General features: G+C 35.7%; 1 protein-coding gene and 1 pseudogene across 1 annotated transcript in view; one reads left to right on the top strand and one right to left on the bottom strand.

Moving 5' to 3' along the window:
* Positions 1-27,094, bottom strand: part of ADAMTS20 (ADAM metallopeptidase with thrombospondin type 1 motif 20) — a 188,793-nt gene that overhangs the window by 133,758 nt on the left and 27,941 nt on the right. The window contains 1 exon segment of the mRNA XM_061122944.1: positions 8,732-8,991. Coding sequence (XP_060978927.1) covers positions 8,732-8,991 — 260 coding nt within the window.
* On the top strand, positions 24,765-25,935 carry LOC133042411 (nicotinamide/nicotinic acid mononucleotide adenylyltransferase 1-like; annotated as a pseudogene).

Here is a 27,094-nt window from a genome sequence, read left to right as displayed (position 1 = left end):
TATTACTTCAGCAAAATTTCTTTTAAAATTTAACTTTAGGAAAAAAGATAATTCAAGTAATTATGCAAGATGGGCAATGTTAGGAGGCAGAGTCCTTTTAATTCAAATTTTAACTGCCACTTTTTGATAACACCTAATGACCAGGCTGCTATAAAGATTAAATGAGATGGTGTACAAAAAGCATTTAGATCACTAGAAAAATAGCACTGATGAGCCTATTTTCAGGGCAGGAATAGAGACACAGACATAGAGAAGGGACCTGTGGATATGGGTGGGGGGGAATGGAGAGGAGAGGGTGAGACAAATTAAGAGTAGCACTGACATGCAATCACTACGTGTAAAACACAGAGCTAGCGGCAAGCTGCTGTCTAGCGCAAGGAGCTCAGCTCCCTGCTCTGTGATGACCTCAGGCGCGGGAGGGAGCGGTGGGAGGAGGCTCAAGAGGGAGGGGATATATGCATACATACAGCCCATTCACCTCACTGTACAGCAGAAACTAACAAAACATTGGAAAGCAATTATACTCCAATTAAAAACAAACAAAAGCAACAATACTAAAAAATAAAGAACACTACTTATTTTACAGAAAAGCATTTAGATCAGGGTCAACCTCAGATATGCAGATGACACCACCCTTATGGCAGAAAGTGAAGAAGAACTAAAAAGCCTCTTGATGAAAGTGAAACAGGAGAGTGAAAAAGTTGGCTTAAAGCTCAACATTCAGAAAACTAAGATCATGGCATCTGGTCCCATCACTTCAGGGGAAATAGATGGGGAAACAGTGGAAACACTGTTAGACTTTATTTTGGGGGGCTCCAAAATCATTGCAGATGGTGACTGCAGCCACAAAATTAAAAGATGCTTACTCCTTGGAAGGAAAGTTATGCCCAACCTAGATAGCATATTAAAAAGCAGAGACATTACTTTGCCAACAGAGGTCTGTCTAGTCAAGGCTATGGTTTTTCCAGTGGTCATGTATGGATGTGAGAGTTGGACTGTGAAGAAAGTTGAGCGCTGAAGAATTGATGCTTTTGAACTGTGGTGTTGGGGAAGACTCCTGAGAGTCCCTTGGACTGCAAGGAGATCCAACCAGTCCATCCTAAAGGAGATCAGCCCTGGGTGTTCATTGGAAGGACTGATGCTGAAGCTGAAACTCCAATACTTTGGCCACCTCGGGCGAAGAGTTGACTCATTGGAAAAGACCCTGATGGTGGGAGGGATTGGGGGCAGGAGGAGAAGAGAATGACAGAGGATGAGATGGTGGATGGCATCACTGACACAATGGACATGGGTTTGGGTGGACTCCAGGAGTTGGTGATGGACAAGGAGGCCTGGTGTGCTGTGATTCATGGGGTCGCAGAGTCAGGCATGACTGAGTGACTGAACTGAACTGAATTGGGTCACAGTGATCAATGACAGCTATTTTTACTACATTCAGAAGAAAAGACATATGCTATATATAATGTTTATCCTAGTTCATGTGTTTCAAATTAGTTATCATAGAATGGCAAATTGAAAGCAAAGGATCCAAAAGCTTCACAGTTTTATCTCTTTCAATATTTATTAAATATCTACTGGCTTACCTAATACCATTAAAAATTCAGTCTTCCAGGGGTAAAAGACACAGATGGTTCAACTTAAATAATTATTCATATATACCCCCAAAAACATCCTCAGGATGGTATTTTGTTTTTACACTAAAATGCCATGTTTCTATATACACTACCACGTGTAAAACAGATAAGCTAGTGGGAAGAGGGTTTGTAGCATAGAGTTCAGCTCAGTGCTCTGTGACAACCTAGAGGAGTGGGAGGTTGATATACATATACAGGGGATATATGTATACAGATAGCTGGTTCGCATTGTTGCATAACAGAAACTTATCCAACAGTGTAAAGCAAGTACACTCCAATAAAAATTAATTAATTAAAATTAAATGGCATATCTCAAGATCATTTTGCTTATTTAATTGTAGACACTCACTTCTTGCTGTTTTATGCACTGACCTTTATAATCTATGTGCTCACACTCCATACATATATATATTTTACAGTATTTGGATATTTAGAGGTGCTTTTATTGAATAACTGTTCAATTAAACTGAATGGTGAATCAGGCAGGTAAATGATCAGAAGGCCTACTTGTTATTTCATAAGTCTTTCTAATTATCATGACAACATGCTTCTCTTATCCCTAAAACTGCCACCCCATAATAGGCCACCGTAATGATAGGGTATCATGTTTGCAACTTCCTCATAAATACATAACTAGAAATAATATTTATTGAGTATTTACTGTGTATCAGATGTGATCTAAGTTTTAAATGTATTAATTCGTTTAATAATTCTCACAAAAAATTTCATGAGCTGGAAACTATTCTGTCCATTTTACGTATAAGAAAATTAAGGTACAGAGAAATTCATAACACACTCAAGGTTAGGTAGCTGGAAGCAACAGAGTAATTTCCACCCGAGGCAGTCTAGCTTCAGCTCTGACTACTTTTGTCTGATCTTATGAAATTTCAGCACTCTATCCTAAGTACTTCCTAAATAGCTCTTGGCACAAAAGTTATTTCGGACCCTGACGTGATTCATGCCCTACCCCGAGACACTGTCCTGCTACAGTCACTTGACCACGGCCTCAGAAGTCCTACACAGACAGGAGACCTAGAATTCAGTTCTGGCTCTTACTAGTTACAAGCCAGTTGGCCAGCTCTGGAATTAGATTTATCTACTTTTTGTCTCAATACCCCCCACCACACTGAACACCAAGCACCCTTGGTCACAATGCCCTTGGTGTATTGGATTAGTGTTTACCAGAAGCTGTTGGGGAAAGGGTGTGAGAACATTTGTTTTAAAGAAAAAAACTGGGACTTCCCTGCTGGCCCAGTGGTTAAGATTCTGAGCTCCCAATGCAGGGGGCCCAGGTTCGATCCCTGGTTAGGGAACTAGATCCCACATGCTGCAACTAAGACCTGGTGCAGCCAAATAAATGAATAAAATTTTTTTTAAAAAAATAAAGACAAAAATAAAGAAAAAAATTATTCCACAGATGGAGAAAAGTTGAGTAAAAAGATATGTTCATGGAGTCTTGACTAGGCTAATATACATGCATAAATATTAAATCTACAAGAGAGGTATTTATTACATGCAGCATCTCACTCAACTGCCTGGCCAAATTCTCTTTTCCCCTCCATGAACAAGCCACAGGACTAGTATCCCACGCCACAGACTATACTGTAGAAAACACTAGATCAGATTTCTACGGTATCTTTTCTATTCTATAAAACCATGTAATATTATTATATATAACTGTAATCACTCCATTTTAGAGTGCTATGCATTAGAACTTTTATTGATCCAATTAAAATGTGTTCAATCATACCAAAAAAAATAAAATAAAATGTGTTCAATCTTTTATTCTGTGTTTTTTTCCCCTGGCATATAGAATTCATATTGCTTTGCAGGCCTCATAAAATAGTAAACATTGCTTCATAGATAATTAGCAAAAGGAAAAGAAATGCTATAAATTGCTTAAATATTTTAAGAAAATCTCAGGCAACATACAGTTCGTGCAAAGCATGAAGCAAATTATCTATTAACTGACCAACTATTTTGAAACAGAGCTTCAGCAAATGTTCATATATGGCATGTTTACAGACCATCTTTTTTTGAAAGCCATTTAAAAAAATTAAGACAATTGACATATATCAGTGTATTAGTTTTAGGTATACAATGATTTGATGTGTGTGTGTGTGTGTGTGTGTGTGTGTGTGTGTGTGTGTATTGCAAATGACCACTAAAATAAGTTTAGTTAACATCCATCACAATATAGAGTTGTAATTTTTTTTCTAATAAGGACTTTTTAGATCAATCTCTTAGCAACTTTCAAATACAAAATACAGTATTGCTAACTACAGTCACCACGCTGTACATTGCATCCCCAGGAGTAATTTATCTTATAAGTGGATATTTGTACCTTCTGACAACCTTCACCTTTGAAGTTATCTATAAAAAAAATCTGATTTTAACAAAGTGAACAGATTTTTTTTACAAGATCCTTGCTCATCAGAAAGATGTTATTGTTTTTAAGTTAGAAAATGACATTCCACATATGTCCAAAGAAAATATATGCAAAGAATGAAGAACTGGTAGAGCACTGAGTTGAAGGAAAAGGTAACATAAAATGGTTGAAGGTGATGTACAAAAGCAAATCATTAGTTTTTATTCTAATGTGGTTGAAAATTTTCCCCATCCTAAATAACATCAGTAAAGACAACTCAAAGAATTGAAAGCAATGATATTAAGTCAATGTAATATAGGTGAAACTTTCTAGTTGATAAATGCCTCTAATAGCAACTGTGTTTTTAAAAATAGGGCTAATGCCTGACAAATGATGCTCTTGAAATTTACATTATTAAATCTGTAACAAGGTGAATATTATCACATCAAACTTTGTAAACAAAAGGAGTGTGGAGGCTTCTGACAATATTTCCAAGGTTTATTAAACAGTAAGTCATTGCATATCAAAATAAATCTGTTGAGAAAAGTAATTTTCCTAATTTAAATACATCTTAATCGTTTAATAATGAATTTAAAATGACATTTTAACCTGATAATATCACCCAAATTCTCTAAGGAAAAATTTTAGAGTAGTGAAAAACTGAACATCTCTGCTCATTTAACACACACTTATTTCATTAGGTACACTATACACCACAAATGTGCTTTTCCCAGCTAATTTTAATATTATTTCAAAAACTCTTTGAATGGAGATCACTAAGCTATTTTTACAACATGAGTAAAGCGCTCTAAAAGGTGAATTAAATCACACATTATCTCTATATCCACTGCACTCAGATATTGTTAAACTGTTGAAAGAAAAGGAAAAGTTTGAGAAGACAGCAGAATTGTTTACTTTGTATGGGATGAGTAAAGCTAGATAATCCCCTCTCTAACATATGTATACAATCCATCTGCTCAACTCTGAAAGCATTCGGCAATCTCCCCCACTATATCTGGAGCTCAACACAAAATCTCTTTCGTCACTTTGAACTTTTCTTTAAATGACTCTCAATCATATTCCAGGTCTAAATCACATGTTCTCGTCTTTTTCCTAAATTACTATGACCAAAAAATATTAGCAATACACCAAGTGTGTCTGAATAAATACAGTTAATGTCTCTTTAAAAATTAGGACACACACAAAACCTGAATGGCTTCTTCTTCAACTGGCAACATCTGGGGACAGTTTTGGGGAGACAGCACTCCTCCTACTTCTTTAGAGCAATCTGGAAATGGACTTCACAAATGCAGATAAAACAAGCTGGATTATATTTGACGAGTCTCCATGTAGTGTGACCAACTGTCCCTGTCTGCTCAGAACTGAGGGATTCCCAGGGATATAAGACTTTTGATACTAAAACTAAGAAACTCCCAAGCAAAACAAGACTATTGACTCACCAAGTTTCTTTTTACCTTTAATATGGTTTACATCTACAAACATAGCTATAGCCACTATTGTTATCTAATAAAATAACAATGCATGTCCAAAATCATAAAGTCTGCGGACTTTCCTATATCCTTATTTAAACATTTAATGAAAGAAAAAAGGAATAGAGAAAACAAAAACCCAGGTAATCTTAAGACATCCGAAATCAGACCTCTGAAGAGGGAAAAAAGCATGTATAAAACCAAAACTACCTCAAAAGGGAGATTTATCCACCTAAATTTTTCCTCCTATAGTCCATGGGGTTGCAAAAGAGTCGGACATGACTTCGTAACTAAACAACAACATCTATATTTGGAATATCCCCCCCATTCCTCAACTGTGGCAGTATTTCCCTGTGAAAGAAAGCTAAACACAAGCTAACTCACAGACTCTACGAACATTTCATCTTAACTGAAACGGGCTCTCCTAATGGGATTAAACATCGAGGGAATGGTACGTGCATGCATTCGTCTTCAGTTTCAAGCAATCTCAGAACCAGATTTACTTTCCATGATGTCAGAAGGTTGACTTTGTCACTGGTGAATTCTGATTTTAAAACCCCCATGGACAACTTCACAAGGTACATCATAATATCTTTTAATTGATACTGTGATTATAATGATTTTTATCGTAAAATACATATGACAAAACTTTTCTGAGGATGGCATCATCACCAAAACTGTATAAAGTTATTCAAAAATTACTCTTGTGTTCCTTTACCTCTTAGAGTCAGTATTTCCAAAGCACTGATATGGGAGTGGTCACTTAACATCAAAACCTGTTGTACTTATAAAATCTAATATTTTTCTTCAGTATCTCTATCACCTTCCCAGCTTTCTTAATGAATATCTTCTTCAACCATATAAAATTTCCAAGTTTAACCCACACTATTCCATATAAATGATATAGTTTCTTATAAATCAATCAGCATCCTTCATGTCAATGTTCTCACTAGAATCCCTTCACAATGAGCATGAGACACCAGTATCTAAATAATTACACATCTAGATAATCATACAGCTAGATAGTTACTTCAGATTCAGAGGTTAAAAGGTAATCAACATAAATCTGTATGTAGAGCCGTGCTGTCACTTTAAAAATTCAATTCAAGTAAATAAAACACATCTACACTGCACAAATTTCAAAAAAGCATTTTAGATGATATCTGTTTGTTGCCCATCATAACGTCACTTATTCTGAAAAAAGTATTACCTTAATCATTTATTTACTTATTCTTTTACTAACTATTGAGTGCTCATTTCATATCAGATACTTTGTTTAGGCAGCAGAAGCAATGTATTCCTAGCACTTATAAGAGTTTAAGATAAAATGCTATATGTAAGAGTTTAAGATAAAATGCTATATGTAAGGAAAATAACAAGGTCTTAGGGTCTTTCCATTCACAATGAAGTTGATGGGAGAGTTCTTGCTAAGTGAAATTTATAATAGATGTGTCCTGGTCCCATCTTTTCAGCCAAGCAGACCTGAATTCCCTCTCTGTGAATATGAGATATGATCCAATACCCTGAATGTGTATAAACAGAGGAAACTATAAATTTCATCAGCTAAACCAAGATACTCCTGAGCATGAAAGAGCTGCTTTTAGCAATTACTTCCAAAGAACAGGACTTAATCCAGGAATGTCGCAGACAGTAGGTACATGTGTGTATATATTTGTGTGTGTGTGTGTTAGTCCCTCAGTTGTGTCCGACTCTTTGTGACCCCATGGACTGAAGCCCACCAGGCTCCTCTGTCCATGGAATTCTCCAGGCAAGAATACCGGAGTGGGTAGCCATTCCCTTCTGAACCAGGGGATCTTCTCCAAGGGATCCTTCCCACCCAGAAGTCAAACCTGGGTCTCCTGCATGGAGGCAGATTCTTCACCATCTGAGCCACCAGGGAAGCCCATACATGTGTACATGTGTGCCTGTGTCCGTTTATGTATATAGAGAGCTACCACTAACACGGAACTGGTGTTCTTCACTGGCACTGGAAATCTGTTCATATGCCACCACCACTGCTCAACAGAGACGTTAACATCAGATCAAAAGTTCTTATAGCTACTGTGATCTGATTGCTCGTTGTTGTTGTTCAGTCACTAAGTGACTGACTGACTCTTGTGTCTGACTCTAAGACCCCACGGACTCGAGCACGCCAGGCTTCCCTGTCCTTCACTATCTCCCTGAGTTTGCTCAAACTCATGACCGTTGAGTCCATGATGCCATCCAACCATCTCATCTTCTGTCACCCCCTTTTCCTCTGGCCCTCAATCTTTCTCAGCATCAGGGTCTTTTCTAACAAGTTGGCTCTTCACATCAGGTGGCCAAAGTATTGGAGCTTAAGCTTCAGCTTCAGCATCAGTCCTTCCAATGAATAGTCAGGGTTAATTTCCTTTAGGATGGACTGGTTTCATCCCCTTGCTATCCAAGGGACTCTCAAGAGTCTTCTCCAGCACCACAGTTTGAAAGCATCAATTCTTCAGCACTCAGCCTACTTTACAGTCCAACTCTCACATCCATACATGACTACTGAAAAACCATAGCTATGACTTTATGGACTTTTGTTAGCAAACTGATGTCTCTGCTTTTTAATACACTGTCTAAATCTGTCATCGTTTTTCTTCTAAGAAGCAAATGTCTTTTAATTTCAAGGCTGCAGTCACCGTCCAGTGATTTTGGAGTTCAAGAAAATAAAATCTGCCACTGCTTCCGTTTTCCCCTAGTATTTGCCATGAAGTGATGGGATCGAATGTCATGATCTCAAGATTCTGTGGTCTTACATCCCAAGTTTGGTAAAGCAGCTCTATTAATAACAAAGTTCCTTTTATTACCATAAATACTTTTATAACTTAAAAGATGTGTCCCAATTTGATTTGGTGAATGCAGTAGTAGTAAAATTAGTATCCCCTCCATCTGTACAGAAACAAGATTAAGAATTCAGATTGAAAGGGCAAAAGATCAGTTCTGTCACTAGGGGGCAGAAGTCATTCAGTTGATGAAGTCAAGATTGAAGCACTCTGTCTAAGTGGTTTGCTTAAAAGGTTTCTAGATTTTTTAAAAAGTTGTCCAAGTAACACAATGGAATACTTGCTATAAACATCTATTTAAATTTCATTAAGATATTTTGGCTTAAATATAAACAATTTGCTTACATCTAAAGTTTGGGGAAATTTTTAATATATGTGAAAAAATATTATGTAAAACATTTTAGAAAATGCAAAGGACCTGTTAAGTTTACTTACAATTGACATCAGAGTTAGTACGTAGTGCTGCAAGTTCTGTCCATGATGATGAACCATTTTAGAGTCAGCTGTAACCATAACTTCCACGTATCTTGGATATGATAAAAAACGTTTTTTCCTGGAATGCAACTGACTTCTTTCATCTTCCAAAGATATATTTTTTGAAGTGTATCCTAAAACTCTTTCCTCCTTTATATTGAGATTTTCATTCATGTCGCTGTAGTTATGAAAGGGTAAAGTGGTTTTCTTTATTTCACTTTCTGGTGGGGAAAGAATATAATAATGTAGAGTCATTAAATTAGATGTGACTCAAAATACTGCACAGAATAGAAGGGCCAAAAATATTTAATACTTTTACATCTGCTTCCAATGTGAAATATAAGGACAAAAAATTTAAAGTCTTATATCGCATTATCATAAGCATTACTATTACTCATAGTAATATAATCCTCACATTTTCATAGATTGCACTAACCAAACCATATATAAGTCTTACTTTAACAGCCATGACTATTCAAAATGTGTATTAACCCCTGGGGAGAAAATAAAAACAAATCAAGGAGAAATTAGGCTTTTTTCAGTAGGTAAATTGGGTCCTCAAGCCACTGACTGCATCTAATCTCATTGCAGAGAAATTATATTTTATAGGATAAAGCTTCATAAAGTACAGAAAACAAATATATTTTTTGTTATGCAATATCTAAAGAGCACCAAAAGAAAATGAATCCATATAACAATAGATGGCATTCAAACCCAGAAATTCAAATGTTGATGTAAATTTTGTAATACTTGATTATATAAAATACCTGATTACTTTGACTATGTTTGTTTATATATAAATACAGCATTAAAATTGCTAAAACATTAGGGATTATTACGGCAACCACTTTAAGTCCATCTATAAAAGTCACTTCTAAATTCACGATATTTGTGCTAACGGAAAAATCTTCATAGGCAGCTTGAGTGTTTGTTTTATTTCCTTCTCCTTCAATTTATTCCTCTACTCTCTTTCTTATTTTTCTCTGCTAATTTTTCTGATAATTGTTTGGTGAAAGTATTTAGAACAGCAAAGTGGATCAAAGAAAACAGGCAAGAAGAAATAAAAGGTTCTGGATAGTTCATAAGTCAAATCATCAATACTACAACAATCAAGATTTAGTTGTATTACAAGGGTTAGACAGAATATAAACCTGTAGTACAAAAATAATTCATTTCCTTTTTAAAATTAGTAGCAACTCTATGGTTGTGAAAAATGAAACTAAAGTCCTTGAACAATGTTTCTACAGATGAACTGCTTTTTCTAATTTCTAAAACTATCCTGCCTTTTAATGTTACTACACTGTTAAGTTTTAAAATATAGTTCAGTGGGAGACTATGGGCATCTAGCAAACTGAATATAGATTCCTAACACTTTGTCCTGCCGTATTTTTCCTAAGGTGAGTCAGCCACCAAAATGTGCTGCGCTGTGCCAAGTCGCTTCTGTCATGTCCGCAAGGCTTCTTTGTCTACGGGATCCTCCAGGCAAGAATACTACAGTGGATTGCCATGCCTTTCTCCAGGAGATCCTCCCAACCCAGGGATTGAAACTTCATTACATCTCCTGCATTGGCAGGCAGGTTCTTTACCACTGGTGCCACCTCAGAAGCCCACCCACCAAAATATTCATGACTAATTATTTGACTCTGGAGAAGATCCTAGATATATCTGATGTACACAAATCCCAGAGTTATCAGGAAAAAGGTAAATATGCATGTTTTAATTATTTGTTCACTCATTTCATTCATTCAAAATAAACTTTCATTGAGTACCTGCTCAATGTCAGCAAACATCAGAAATCAAGCAGCAAATAGCATCTAATAAAGTTTATACTCTAGTGGGAAGAGTAAAAAAAAATGAACACATATCGAAGGACTTAAAGTTATCTCAAATTAATCCTTAAATAACAATTCAATCAAAAGATTTTAAAAAGTGACTCTACCTTAACAAAATGGCTAAAACTTAAAAGACTGATAATACCAAGTATTGTTTCAGCCACTTCAGAATACTATCTGGCAATTTTTAAATTACACATATACCTATCCTATGACCCTGCAATTACAATCCTGATACCTAAAAGAAGGAAAACATATGTCCAGAAAACACTTGCATAAGAATGTCCATAGCATGACCTGCATAAATACCAATGGAATAAAGAACCAAGAAAGAAACCCTTACGTATATGGTCAAATGATGTTTGACAAGTGTGCTAAGGACAGCCCATGAAGAATGAATAGGTTCTTCAACAAATGGCGTTGGGACAACTAGATATGTCCATGCAAAAGAGTGAAATTGGACTTCATCTTACACCATATGTAAAAGTTAACTCAAAATGGATTAAGATCTAAAACTTTAAGATTAAGTTTAGATTAAGGTCTAAAAATTAAGATCTAAAACAAAGATCTAAAACTTTGAAACTCCTAAAACAGAGGAAAAGCTCCATGACAGAGGGTTTGACAGTGATTATTTGGATATGACACCAAAGCACAGGCAATAAATGCAAAAAAACAAGACAAATGTGACTGCAAACTTAAAAATGTATGTGCATTAAAGAGTGAAATGCAATGGGAGAAAATACTTGCAACTCATATCTGATGAGGAGCTAAGAAGGTAATACCCACTACATATACATATGTACACATATACAAATATATATATATACATATATATATATTCTTATAACTCAGTAAGGGCTTCCCTGATAGCTCAATTGGTAAAAAATCCACCTGTACTGCAGGAGACCCCAGTTTGATTCCTGGGCTAGAAAGATCCCCTGGAGAAGGAATAGGCTACCCACTCCAGTATTCTTGGGCTTCCCTTGTGATTCAGCTGATAAAGAATCCACCTGCAATTTCAGGAGACCTGAGTTTGATCCCTGGCTTGGGAAGATCCCCTGGAGAAGAAACGACTACCCATTCCAGTATTCTGGTCTGAGAATGCCATGGACTATATAGTCCATGGGGTCACAAAGAGTCAGACAGGACTAAATGACTTTCACTTTCATGACAATAAAAATAACCTGATTTTTTAAGTGGGAAAAGGACTTGAATAGACCTTTTACCAAAGGTAAAAAAAAATGGAAACAGCATATAAACAGATGGTCAATGTTACTTATCATTAGAGATATGCAAATCAAAACTACAATGAGATATCTTTTCAAATCCATTAGGATGGCTAGTATTAAAAAGAACAGAAAATAATAAGTGTTGATGAGGATGTGGAGAAATTGGACCCTTCATGAACTGATGGTAGGATTATAAAACGGGGTGCAACCACTATGGGAAATAGTATAAAAGTACCTCAAAATTTACATACAGAACTACCATATGCTCCAGCAATTCTATGTCTCAGTATATATCCAAAAGAATTAAAAGCAGAGTCTTAAAGTAATATTTGCCCACTCATGTTCACTGCAGCATTATTTACAATAACCAAAAGGTGGAAGCAACTCAAATATCTGTTGATAGATAAACAGATAAATGAAATGTGGTATACGTAGAAAATGGATTATTCATCTTTAAAAAAAGAAATTGTTACATGCTCTGATATGGATGAATCTTGATGATAGTTTGATAACTAAATATGAGCCAGCCACAAAAGTATAAATCCTGTTTGATTCTATTTATTAGCTATCTAAAACCATCAAAAATCGTAGAAACAAAATTGAATGGTTGGTTACCAGGGCTTGTCAATATCTCCACCTGAGATAGCCCCAAAGTTCTGTCTAGCCTGGGTGCTACAAAATTAAACATCTCACTGGTTAACAGAAAGCTAAATAAGAACACAATCAAGGAAGTACTGTGGCTTGAAGGAGTCAGATTGACAGTAAGTTAGAATAGGTGACTCTGTGTAGGCTGAAATAATGAAAGAAAGAAAGAAGAATTCCAAACTGGAATGAAAACATTGGATAAACAATATACACAGTAAAAAAAAAAAAAAAAAAAAAAAGAATCCCTAGAACAATATACAAATTCAAATTTAAAGTTCAATTCTGGAGTAATTGTTTAAAAACGGGAAAAAATAACATTAAGAAGATATTATAAACAACTTGATGCAAACAAATTAAGAAATGTTTTCTAGGACATTTCTGAAGAAAACACAACTTACCAAAACTGACCCATAAAGAATTAGAAAATCTAACAGCCACAAAACTTAAAAAAATTGAACTCTAATCAATTCTTCCCCAAAAACCCAGACTCAAAGTACTTCAACAGCAAACATGACTAAGCTTTTAAAGAAGAAATAGCACTACTTTCTCAAAACTTTCCTAAGAACTTTAAAAAAGGAAAAGATCTCAAACATGTTTCATCTCTCTTTTAAATGATGATATATCAGAATATATTCATAGTCTTGGTTTTTGTTTGAGAAAGGACTTTAGGACACAAAAAATACTAACCAAAAAGACTATTCATCTGAGTAAACTAAGACTTTGAACTGTGTTCACCAAACAACATTATTATGGGAAAAGGAAGAGGTATCTGGAATAAATATAAACAAAGGACTTAGATACAGATTACATCATTAACCACTGCAAATAAGAAATAAGATAATAATAAAAATAAGGGAGACTTGAATACTTCACAAAAGTCAAAATTCAAAGGCATAAACACAGGAAACAGTACCAGAAATTACCAATAATCTGGGAAAGGCACATTAAAACACAATGAAATTTAACTGTATATCCTCCCAAATGTCTAAAATGAAACAGAACAGACTTTTGAACTCTGTGGGAGAAGGTGAGGGTGGGATGTTTCGAAAGAACAGCATGTATATTATCTATAGTGAAACAGATCACCAGCCCAGGTGGGATGCATGAGACAAGTGCTCGGGCCTGGTGCACTGGGAAGACCCAGAGGAATCGGGTGGAGAGGGAGGTGGGAGGGGGGATCGGGATGGGGAATACGTGTAACTCTATGGCTGATTCATATCAATGTATGACAAAACCCACTGAAATGTTGTGAAGTAATTAGCCTCCAACTAATAAAAAAATAAATAAATAAATAACTAGGCATGGTAATATAATGTGGAGCTCCTGAACCTCTCATATACTGCTGGAGACAGTGAAAAGTGGAATAATCACTTTGGAAAATTTCAGTGGGCTAAGAAGGAACTGGGATATGTCACACAGCTTAGTGCAAAAAAGGATATAGTTATTATATTCCTTTAAAATCAGTAAGTATAGGTATGCGTATACACTGCTGTTAAAATAAGCACATTATCAAAGGAAAAATATACTCAGTACAAATTCTAATTTTAAAGTGTTGTGGGATGACTTAAGAACAGAAAAATCAGCAAAAGTAAGGAAATAGAAAAAAAAAAAGAAAGAATAAAATTAATATGAAATACAAACAACACAACATACACTGTCTATTATAAATCAAGTAGAGATAATCCTTGAACAACATGGGTTTCAACTGTGTGGGTCGACTTATACATAGATGTTTTTCAATAAATATGTACTATAGGACTATGATCTGCAGATCTGAAGAACCACAGATATGGAGAGCGAGCTGTAAAGGTACATTTTACACTGAACAGGGGGTCAGCACCTCAAACTCCTTCCTTGTTTATGGGTCAACTTTTCATTTCTAACAAATTTGTTTATTTATATCAACTCATTTAATTTTTGTTTAATCACTAAGTCATATCCCACTCTTTTGTGACCCCATGGACTGTAGTCCACCAGGCTCCTCTGTTCATGGGATCTTCCACACACAAAGGCTGGAGTGGGTTGCCATTTCCTTTTCCAGGGGATCTTCCTGACTCATGAATGGAAACCACAGCTCCTGCACTGGCAGGCAGCTTCTTTACCACTGAGCCACCAGGGCAGCCCAACTTATTTAACAGTGGCATATAAAGTAAGTGCTATTATTAATCCCACTTTATAGATGAGTATCCACAATAGACAGAGACTAAGGAGTTCACATACACAGTTAATTAAATCTGTATGCAGGTCAGGAAGCAACAGTTAGAACTGGACATGGAACAACAGACTGGTTCCAAATAGGAAAAGGAGTATGTCAAGGCTATATATTGTCACCCTGCTTATTTAACTTATATGCAGAGTACATCACGAGAAATGCTGGGCTGGATGAAGCACTAGCTGGAATCAAGATTGCTGGAAGAAATATCAATAACCTCAGATATGCAGATGACACCACCCTTATGGCAGAAAGTGAAGAACTAAAGAGCCTCTTGATAAAGTGAAAGAAGAGAGTGAAAAAGTTGGCTTGAAATGCAACATTCAGAAAACTAAGATCATGGCATCCGGTCCCATCACTTCATGGCAAATAGATGGGGAAACAGGAGAAACAGTGACAGACTTTATTTTCTTGGGCTCCAAAATCACTGCAGATGGTGATCGCAGCCATGAAATTAAAAGACACTTACTCCTTGAAGGAAAAGTTATGACCAACCAAGACAGCATATTAGAAAGCAGAGACATTACTTTGCCAACAAAGGTCCGTCTAGTCAAAGCTATGGTTTTTCCAGTAGTCATGTATGGATGTGAGAGTGGACTATAAAGAAAGCTGAGCACTGAAGAATTGATGCTTTTGAACTGTGGTGTTGGAGAAGACTCTTGAGAGTCCCTTGGACTGAAAGAAGATCCAACCAGTCCATCCTAAAGGAAATCAGTCCTCAATATTCACTGAAAGGACTGATGCTGAAGCTGAAACTCCAATACTTTGGCCACCTGATGTGAAGAACTGACTCATTTGAAAACACCCTGATGCTGGGAAAGATTGAAGGTGGGAGGAGAAGGGGACAACAGAGGATGAGATGGCTGGATGGCATCACCAACTCAATGGACACGAGTTTGTGAGTAAACTCTGGGAGTTGGTGATGGACAGGGAGGTCTGGCATGCTGCAGCCCATGGGGCCAAAAAGTTGGACAGGACTGAGCAACTGAACTGACTGAGCTGAAAATGAAAACAAATAACTGGTTCATTTCAAACCCAGAAAAAAAAGTAACTGGTTCATATACAAATAAAGGTAGTTTAAATTTGTCTATCAAAAAGCAAAAGCTTTATAGAATTAGATTACTAAAATCCAGCCATATTTAAGTAATAAGTAGCACATCTGAGATTGCAATCCTAGATATCTGGCTCCAAAGTCAGTGATTTTAACCACTAAAACATATTGCTTGACAATGAAGGTTAAAGGAAAAAAAGAAAGAAAACAGTAATTTAACAATAAACACACTGTCACCAATACAGATATCAAGAGTTTAATCTCTACAGAAAATGAAATAATGATAAGAATATTGCACAGACTTTGTCAAAAGTCTGTTTGAATGATTTGGAAGAAATCTGATTTTATGCTTTAACACATAATATGAGTGAATTTTGTTAACTACAAGTGACAAAAATGAAAAAAATTAAATTCAACACATTTTTATGTAGCTTAAAAAACAAAATAAAGATTTAAGACATATGTATGGATGCAGTAACACTACATAAAAAGCAGGGAGATGACATTTAGAATGATCGGGTGAGGGGAGGTAGGTGGACTAAAGGGGAGGGTGGGTGCAAGCAAAATTGTGTGGCCATATACGGGCTGTTGTCCAAAAGCTGTATTTCGTATTGGTTTATATATTCATGACTTTCATTATTAACAAGTTCTTAGCAAACAGTAATTTACAAAACCAACTACTATTAAAATAACAGGACAGCTCTGATCACTATCATACAGTAGTTTTGGAAATGCTAAACATTAGGGAAGAAATGCTGAATATTAGAGAGAGTTTTTTGCTAATGTTTTGATTCTGCAAATCTAATTTTGCAAAGACAAATGGCTTTGGTAACTAAAATAACCAAGAGGCCACATTTAAAACTTTTAAAACAAACAATCCTCAGCAAAGGAGTAATTCAACAATGGAATGTTATGCAGATATGGAAAAAAAATGAATGAGGTCTATGTGTTTTCATAAGGAAGGATGTTCATGACGCATTTTTAAGTAAAAAGTGTAAGTGGCAAAATAATATGAATGATAGTATGATCTCATTTTTGTGAAAACAAACTTTTACAAAATATACAGATTCATAAAAACTTATATGACGAGCCAAAAATACACGGGAGTATATACTTCAGACTTTTAGCACTGGTCAGAAGGAGAGGTGTGACTAGACAACTACTAAATTATTTCATTAATATCTCAGTCTCCTTTAAATCATTACAATGAATTTCTTTACTGGTTTCTAAATTATGGTATTATTTTTGAAAACAGTATCTGTAACTATCTTACAGGCTAAACATTTTATCTCATTACCTTTGTCTGATATTTATGCTTAGGCACTATAATAAATGATCATAAAAATGACCTTTCCAAATACCCCAAATAAATGAGCATCATGCAAAGCTCTTTGCCAATTCAATTACGTCATTTCTATGCAATGCTCGTCTTTCAATGTTTCATTAATGCAAATGTTTAAACAATGTCTTGTCCTTTATTAATAACAAGTGTATTATGACCCAAAACTAATTTAGACCAAAGCACTACATCTCAAACATCATGCAACAATGATAATCTGCTTACTAGAACATAAAAATACTTAAAATTACAAAAGCAAAAATAACTCTTGCAACAGCATACTGTATTCTAGAATGCAAGGTGATTAAATAATCTATGCAAATATAAACTACTAAAAAGTTTGTCAAACAATAATGCAATTATCTGTAATTTGACTTGAATGTTCTACTGACATCTCATATTCAAAGCATATAAAAATGAGTTAATTTTCTTTTCCCATCCTGAGTTTCCCTTTTTCTATTAATGTGGGCAATAACTTCCAAATACTATATTGAAACTAAACTAATTGGGCTCTTCCTATCTTTCCTTCAACTTTTGTATCTGGTCACCAAGTTTTGCCACTTCACATCTTTCCTGGTATTGCTCCTGTTGTCAATAATATTATTGCTCTAAATTCATTCAGAGCTTTCTCACTTAAGAGCAACATTGTTGGAATCAGTTCAGTTCAGTTGCTCAGTCATGTCCGACTCTTTGCAACCCCATGGACTGCAGCACCCCAGGCCTCCCAACCCATCAACAACTCCTGGAGTTTACTCAAAATCATGTCTATTGAGTTGGTGATGCCATCCAACCATCTCATCCTTTGCCGTCCCTTTCTCCTTCTGCCTCCAATCTTCCCAGCAACAGGGTCTTTCAAATGAGTCAGTTCTTCACATCAGGAGGCCAAAGTATTGGAGTTTCAAGTTCAGCATCAGTCCTTCCGATGAACATTCAGGATTGATTTCCTTTAGGATGGACTGGTTGGATCTCCTTGCAGTCCAAGGGACTCTCAAGAGTCTTCTCCAACACCACAGTTCAAAAGCATCAATTCTTCGGTGCTCAGTTTTCTTTATAGTCCAACTCTCACATGCATACATGGCTACCGGAAAAACCATAGCCTTGACTAGACGAACCTTTGTTGTCAAAGTAATGTCTCTGCTTTATAATATGCTGTCTTGGTTGCTTGTTAACTTTTCTTCCAAGGAGCAAGCATCTTTTAATTTCATGGCTGCGATCACCATCTACAGTGATTTTGGAGCCCAAAAAATAAAGTTTCTCACTGTTTCCATTGCTTCCCCATCTATTCACCAAGAAGTGATGGGACCAGATGCCATGATCTTAGTTTTCTGAATGTTGAGCTTTAAGCCAACGTTTTTCACTCTCTTCTTTCACTTTCATCAAGAGGCTCTTTAGTTCTTCTTCACTTTCTGCCATAAGGGTGGTGTCATCTGCATATCTGAGGTTATTGATATTTCTCCTGGCAACCCTGATTCCAGCTTGTGCTTCATCCAGCCTGGCATTTTGCATGATGTACTCTGCATGTAAGTTAAATAAGCAGAATAACAATATACAGCCTTGACGTACTCCTTTCCTGATTTGGAACCAGTCCTTTGTTCCATGTCCAGTTCTAACTGTTGCTTTTTGAGCTGCACACGGATTTCTCAGAAGGAAGGTCTGGTGGTCTGGTATTCCCATCTCTTGAAGAAATTTTCCACGGTTTATTGTGATCCACAGAGTCAAGGGCTCTGGCATAGTCAGTAAAGCAAAAGTAGATGTTTTTCTGGAACTCTCTTGCTTTTTTGATGATCCAATGGACGTTGGCAATTTGATCTCTGGTTCCTCTGCCTTTTCTAAGTCCAGCTTGAACATCTGGAAGTTCATGGTTCATGTACTATTGAAGCATGGCTTGGAGAATTTTGAACATTACTTTGCTAGCATGTGAGATGAGTGCAATTGTGCAGTAGTTTGAGCATTCTTTGGCATTGCCTTTCTTTGAGATTGAAATGAAAACTGACCTTTTCCAGTGGCCACTGCTGAGTTTTCCAAATTTGCTGGCATATTGAGTGCAGCACTTTCACAGCATCAACTGTTAGGATTTGTAATAGCTCAACTATTCCCATCACGTCCACTAGCTTTGTTCAAAGTGATGCTTCTTAAGGCCCACTTGAATAGTAAATTAAAATAAGACACAAACTATCTCTTGAATGATCCCACTATCATCAGTCTCTTTTCCCTCCCATTCACCCTTCATTTGTATCCAAAATGATTCATTTTTAGGACTATCCCTTTCATCCTTTCATCTCATCCTTATTCAAGAAATTACAATGGATCCTCATTGCTGATAAGATGAAGTCCCAGCCCCTCCCCATCAATCTACCACTAAACATAGTCATCCCCACTGCCATTGAGCAACACGCTCTGTAAGGCCTGAGAACACTGCTGGGCAATATGTTCTGCCCTTTGGATATGCTTAATAAATGTTCATGGAAAGAAAGGAAAAGGAGAAGGATGAAGAAAGAAAGTGAGGATGACAAAGTTGGAAGTGAGACAGAAAAAAGGAAGATAGAAGGAGGGAGATGGAAGAGAGGAATATAATGAGGAACAAGATAATAAATTTATCAGAGAAGCACATCAGAGCAGGGGTCATACAATCAGCTGTCAGCTGCTTCATGTGCAAATGGTTTCACCCATTCTGAGGGCTGTCTTTTTGTCTTGTTTATGGTTTCCTTTGCTGTAAAAAAGCTTTTAAGTTTAATTAGGTCCCACTTGTTTATTTTTGTTTTTATGTTTATTACTCTAGGAGGTGGGTCAAAAAGAATCTTGCTGTGATTTCTGTCAAAGAGTATGTAAAACAGTAACTAGTGAGGGTCTGCTGGGACCAGGGAGCCCAGCTTGGTCCTCTCTGATGACCTAAGGGAGTGGGTGGGAGGGAGGCTCAAGAGGGGGGAATAAATATATACATAAAGCTGATCCACTTTACTGTAAGGCAGAAACTCACTCAACATTGTAAGGCAATTATACTTGAATTTTTAAAAAAAACCTATCAAGTACAACATTCATTCTGGTCTCTGGGCTGAGGCTGGAATTGATACTCCTGCTCTGTATTTAACCAGATGAGTAAACAAATTTTACATTCTCCAACAGCATGTAATCATCCATTTTAAAAACTAGCATGAAATCACACGAAGCTCATTCTAGACCTTCAATATTTCAAACTACTTCTTAAACACCCAATAGGACTCTCAGCTCAAAGAACTGAGTGTGCCTTGAAATAAAGGACGATCATATCAGATAGACTGAAATCTCAATTATATTTTCTCATGATTTAAATTGCTTTCTGGATCTAGTATATGTCCTATATTGCAACCCTATTGAGTTTTCTTATTAATACTACTAGCAACAATAATGGCAAACATAATATTCAATGAATGCTTACTATGTATCAGGTACTTGTAAATTAGCTCATTATTAACAACTTTATAAGGTAGGTATTTTGATTATCTTTATTTGAAGAAAGCAAGGAACAGGAGGGTCAAGTAAACTGTACATGCTAACATAGCTTATAAATATAATTCCAGAACATATTTTTTCAAATAGTAGTATTCCATAACATAAAAATTCATCAAAATCTATAGTTCTCTGATTTGTCACTATTAGAAATATCAACCACTGTTAAAGAATTTGCTTAAAAAAAAGAATTTGCTTATAAAGGATTTGCTTTATAATTCTTTATTTCAAAGAGGTTCACAAGTTAATAATTAGAACCCCATCTATTAGTGATAAATGTGCAGAACATCATGGACTTGCCTGTGGCCAGCTGAAACATGAAATATAAAAGCATTATTACATCATTAGTCCTCATTACATCCCTGAATCAGCTACTATTATGGTGTACTTTTTATTTATTTATTTATTTATTTTTTATGGTGTACTTTTTAAAACAGAGACATGTGACACCAGTTACATAAAATTTCAACAGCCACCAAAAATAAGTGGCATAACAAAGAGATGAATTCATATTTTCTCAATATCAATTATTACATCTGAATTCCATATCACATGACCCTTTTAAAGGTCATGTGTGGGTAATACATGCAGAATGTTAAGAATTTAGTAATTAGGGTTATAATGGAAAATCCTGTCTCCTACAAAATTAAAAGAGGAGTTAGTCATGTGCATGAAAATATGGGGTCTTGTCTTCTTTGCATTACAGAATCATAGAGTTGAGCTAAAATTCTGATATAAAGGGGTTTAGCCTGACCTTTTACTTTACTTTTTAGTGGCCCTCAGGGAGAAAAAAAAGGGGGGCACTGGAAACCCCCAAATTACTCCCATTAATCCTACATACAGCAAGAAATTCTAGTTCCTTCTGCTATATGTTCTGACAGGGCAAAGGGTACACTGGTAAATATTACAGAGTAAATACCTTTCTTCTACATTCTCAAAAGTCAACCCTTGGAGCTAGCTCTGAAGATGTACAAGACAATTTCTCTAATAAGCTGAATCAAGGATTCTTGCATAAATCAAGAGTTAAAAACAAGCATACATTCATTCATAAATTCAAAGCCTTTAAGATTTTTTAAATGGAGCAGAATACACATCCATTGTCTCCTATCAGCTTTTGGCACCCCAACCTCCATAGAACAGGAACACTTGCATTGCCCTTCGCATTTTAGGAAGTGCCTTTTCAGGTCTTAAAATCCTATCTCTTTTCAGAAATTCTAAGAAAAGTGAGACTAAGACAAACTAACCAAATGATACAAATGTAAGAAGAGTTTGGATGTACAATTACATATATTGATATAACAATGTTATATTGTATATTAATAATAAAACTGCTTGAAAAGATACTGAAAATCTTATCAATGAGTTAAATTTATACCCTTAGCAACTAAACATGTAAATGAAATGTGACATTTCATTCTTTAAAGAAAAGTCAGTTTAGAATTCATGCTGAACACTACATATCTCATTAATATGTAGTGAGCTTATTTTGCAAGAGTGCATGACTACTGAAATTAGAACATAGCATAACACTATTAAAATAGACACCAATTGAGAATTCTACCTCATTAATCTTGTCTTCCTATTTTCAGATGAGCTTTCATGGCAAGCCACTCCTGAACCATAGCCACTTACTATTACTTAATAGTAGATAAAATAACTCCCTCTGCTTTTCAAACTTTCCATGACTTGCTCCTAGAACTCCATTTCCCCATATTATCTGACAATCTGCCTCATGTGGAATCATTCCAGAACTGCCTTGAGATAATTTTTAGTACTAAGCATCCTAAAACACCTCCCAAAGTACAAAGTTAGTTCTAAGTAGGCATTTATAAGCAATACACGCTACTTGGGTCTTCCCTGATGGCTCAGCAGTAAAGAATCTGCCCTCAATGCAGGAGATGCCCGTTTGATCCCTGGGTCTGGGAAGATCCCCTGGAGGAGGAAATGGCAACCCACTGCAGTATTCTCGCCTAGAAAATCCCAGGGACAGAGGAGCCAGGCAAGCTATGGTCCAAGGGTTGCAAAGAGTCAGACACGACTGAGCATGCACACACATCCTATTTTCTCTATCTCTGAACTGATATACTATTTTTCCACACTATTACTAAGTAACTCTTTAAAATCTTACACTTCCTGTAGTGTTATTAACTATGATTTATGTCTCGGATTTTTTGGAATAGTTATAACTCATAAAAATATAAAATGCAACGCAAAGATATACTTTAACTTATTCTTTATTCCAATGTTACTGCAGTCATTACAATTTATTTCTTAAACTATATATATACTCTTCCTGACTCTAAAATTCCTGAAACAGCTTTGGCTGAAAATAGACTTCTTCTATGAAATATTTTTTGAAACTTTAATATTTGCTTTAAAATTTTTTTAAAAAAATATTAAAGATATTTCCCAAAGTAAATTTAACAGTGAAAAACTTAGAGATCTAATTAAAAGACAGTCATTAAATGAACATAAAATGTTAAAAATTAAAACTTTATGCAATATCTTAACAGTAAATAACATCTTTATTATAGACTAAATTTTTATTTACATCGCTTTTGTAAAGGCTTTTATTAAGTCCCATTATTTTAGTTGCTCACAAAAGTGGGGGAAAAAATCAAACTCTGAAATCACTGATAGAATTCTTATTTGCAAGCAGGTATTTTGTTTATTTTATGCTACACTTCAGAATTTAACAAATTACCACTTTCTAAAAGAATATTTTTGTCAATCGTACACCAGGAAGTTATTTTATATCTAGGAACATTTGTATTTAGGCAAAAGAAGTTGCAAACTGCAGATCAGATTAGAGTGGGAAGGGAGTTTTTCTCTTCAGTTTTCTGGCTCTCTTCCAAGGAAGAAAAGCCCAAGGAAGAAGCCTCCTTAGGGGAGGTCCAGAGATCTGGATGCTCTCCACATGAAACAGATGTCTGTCGCTGACCTGACCACTGGCCCAGCTCTCACTCTACCAGTAATGATCCTCACAAAGAATGGAACACCAGCTGGGACTAGCCAAGAACCTGGCCCATCCTCGTGCAATTTTCTCCAACGTCTGTACTCATTGTAAAAGTAGACAGTCTCATGTCTTGATGTCTTTAAACAGAGCTGCTTTTGAATGCTGCAATTCTGAATTAGACTTTAATTGCAAATAATTAGAATCTTGCATCTTCTTCATGAGGAAAGCATCACGCAACTCAGTACTGGCGATCAAAGATTAAAATTTACTTCACTAGCATTTGCAGTTAAGTCATGTGTTGGAAGACCAAAAGAAAACTGTAAAATGAACAATCTGGCTGATTAGTAAACTAATACTTTACATAGAAAATTTTATATGTATTGCTCTCCAAAAATCTATTGAATTATTTACTTCTTTACTTTTTGAGTAATTCTAAAAGAATATCAAGTGTATAAAACAAAAATGACTATATAGCTTATATTTCATAGTCCATCATTTTAATCATTCTTTTCTATAGTCCTTCATCTTCCTTGCTCTTTTCTATGCAATAAGGGAAAAATTACAAATCAAATCCATTCATAAACATAGACATAGAAACTTCAAAGAAAATATTACCAAAACTAGTCTGATCAGAACTCAAGCCAGATTTGCCATTTGAGAATCAAATAACTGAACAAAGGGTGCAAATATGATCACCTTGGTACATGAAGGAAAAAATGTTTTGATAAAATTCAATATCCATTCATATTAAAAGTTCTTTATGAAGCAGGAGTTTAGGGGAACTTTCTTAATCAGATAAAAATAGATTTTTCTTCCTAAGAAATACCTGCAACATTTTGTTGTAGACATTGTGCACATCAGAAAACATCAAAAGCTTTCATTCCAAAACTGGTAATGAGGCAAGAATTTTCATCACTGCAATTTCCATTCAATGTTGTTCTAGAAACCCTAGTCAGTGCAATAAGGCAAGAAAAGAAATAAAATATGGAAATAATCTTTCAAAGAAAGAAATAAAACTGTCTTATATTTTCATATACAAAACCCAACAGTACCCTGAGAATCCATCTCTGGCCGACGTAGCCCTGGATTCCTTTTCGAAGCCCCTAGCACAGATGAGTCCAAGACATTTGGCTCTTTGAGGGTCAAATACAACTGTCCCTGAAGCGAGATCACATCCAAGTTTGGGACAAGGAGTCTTGCCCCTTCATTTTTTCAGCTTCTCTCCGTGGAACCAAAACCCTCAGGTTACAGTTTGTATGTGAAACCACTGTTCCAAGTTCAACTTAGAAAAGACTGTTGACACACAAGTTGGAATGGTTCCAATAGCCTACTTTGCAAAACGCTTTGGATTCACAGAACTTCCGTTGTAAAAGCGATAAGAGAAGTGTCAGAGTTTTCCATTTAGATCAACAACTTCAAATTCTCAGCATGGAGAACTCAGAGAAGACAGAAGTAGTTCTCCTTGCTTGTGGGTCCTTTAATCCTATCACCAACATGCACCTCAGGCTGTTTGAGCTGGCCAAGGCCAACAGGAATGGAACAGGAAAATATAAAGTTATCAAATGCATAATTTCTCCAGTCGGCAATGCATATAAGAAGAAAGGACTCATCTCTGCCCATCACCGAGTTATCATGGCAGAACTTGCCACCAAGAACTCAAAATGGGTAGAAGTTGATACAAGGGAAAGTCTTCAGAAAGAGTGGACAAAGTCAGCCAAGGTGCTAAGACACCTTCAAGAGAAGCTGGAGGCCAGTATCTGTGATCTCCAGCAGAACTCACCTGTGCTGGAAAAGCCTGGACGGAAGAGAAAGTGGGCTGAACAAAAACAAGATTTCAGTGAAAAAAATCCCTAGAGCAAACAAAAACGAAAGGTGTGCCAAAGGTGAAGCTGCTGTGCAAAGCAGATTTTTTGGAGTCCTTTGGTGTGCCCAATCTATGGAAGAGTGAGGATATCACCAAAATCCTGGGAGACTATGGGCTCATACGTATTACTTGGGCTGGGAATGATGCTCAGAAGTTCATCTAGGAACCGATGTGCTATGGAAACACCAGAACCACATTCACCTGGTGAATGAATGGATCACCAATGACATCTCCTCCACGAAGATCCGGCGAACCCTTAGAAGGGGCCAGAGCATTCACTACTTGGTACCCAATCTTGTCCAAGAATATATTGAAAAGCATAATCTGTATAGCTCTGAGAGTGAGGAGAGGAATGTTGGAGTGGTCCTGGCTCCTTTGCAGAGAAACACTACAGAAGTTAAGGCATAAGAAATTCTACAGCATGGTATTTTAGACTTCTTTTTTGGGAATTTGAAACCATGTGGGTGTTAGTAACTAGGGGAAGAAATTGTTATCCTCTTTAATAAAGTTTAACAGTTTGGTAAAATCAGTAGTAAATTAAAGTTAGGTTTATCTTTAAAAAAAAAAGAAAACCAGTATAAACAGATAAACAGAATACATAAGCAGAACAAGATCAATATAAAAATTTGCCTGCATTTTTATGTATAAAATTAGAAAATGAAATTGTTATATATAAATTTATAAATTTTATGTATAATAATTAGAAGATAAAATTTAACTATATCATTTACAATAGTGTCAAAGCTGGCTAAATACCCAGGAAGAATCCAAATATACAAGACCTCTACAAAGAAATCTAGAAGACATTAAATGAGAAATTAAGCAGGACTTTATGGATATGTCATATGGATAGATTAGAAGATAATACTGAAAAGATATCAATGCTTCAAATTGATCTATTAATCCATTTAAGTCCAATAAAAATCCCTTTTATTCTTTTGTGGAAATCAACAATATGTATATCAAGAATAGTCAAAACAATCTTGAACAAATTTTGAATAAAATCAAGGATATGTTGTACCACATTTCAAGACTTATAACAGACCTATAATATTTTTAGGACTGCTTTTAGCTTTTCTTGTCTTGGCACAATATCATAAACAGGCCAATGGAAGAAAAAAATTATATCTAAAACAGATCCACATATATGCACACTTTTCAAAATAAATGTTATGCTAAATGTTTTAAATTCCTATGAAATATCTCAATTGATTTACCTGAAATAAACTTATTTACACTGCTTTCAAAAGCTTTATTAAGTTCACTATTCCTGGATTTTGACAAAAGGAATAAATCAAAGTTTGAAATGGATAAATTGAGCTCTTAATTTCAAAGATATAGTTTATTTTATGCTGCATTCCAAAGCTTAATGTATCACCTTTTCTCCAAAAGGTTTCACCATTGACAGGATTAGTCCTCTCAAAGCCTAAAGATAGTTAATCTAAGTCTCCTTCATAATACCTTAATTTTATGAATTTTATTCCTGAAAATATTCTGGAACCCATTCTAATTAGCACAATACTTAGGGTCACCAATCATCTCTACTTTGCAAAATCCAATAATCGGTTCTAAATCTTCATGTTCTTTGAATTCTCAGCACCATTTAGCCAACTAGTCTTACCTTTGAAAAATCTTTTATCACTTAGATTGGGACACTAATTCCTCAGCTTTTTTATTATCTCCCTACTTTTCAGTCTTAGTTTTCTCCTC

The sequence above is a fragment of the Dama dama genome, chromosome 3 (assembly GCF_033118175.1).
Source record: "Dama dama isolate Ldn47 chromosome 3, ASM3311817v1, whole genome shotgun sequence".
In the NCBI taxonomy this organism is placed as follows: domain Eukaryota; kingdom Metazoa; phylum Chordata; class Mammalia; order Artiodactyla; family Cervidae; genus Dama; species Dama dama.
The sequence above is the reverse complement of the archived record's forward strand: the minus strand, read 5'-3'. Positions and strand labels throughout refer to the sequence as shown.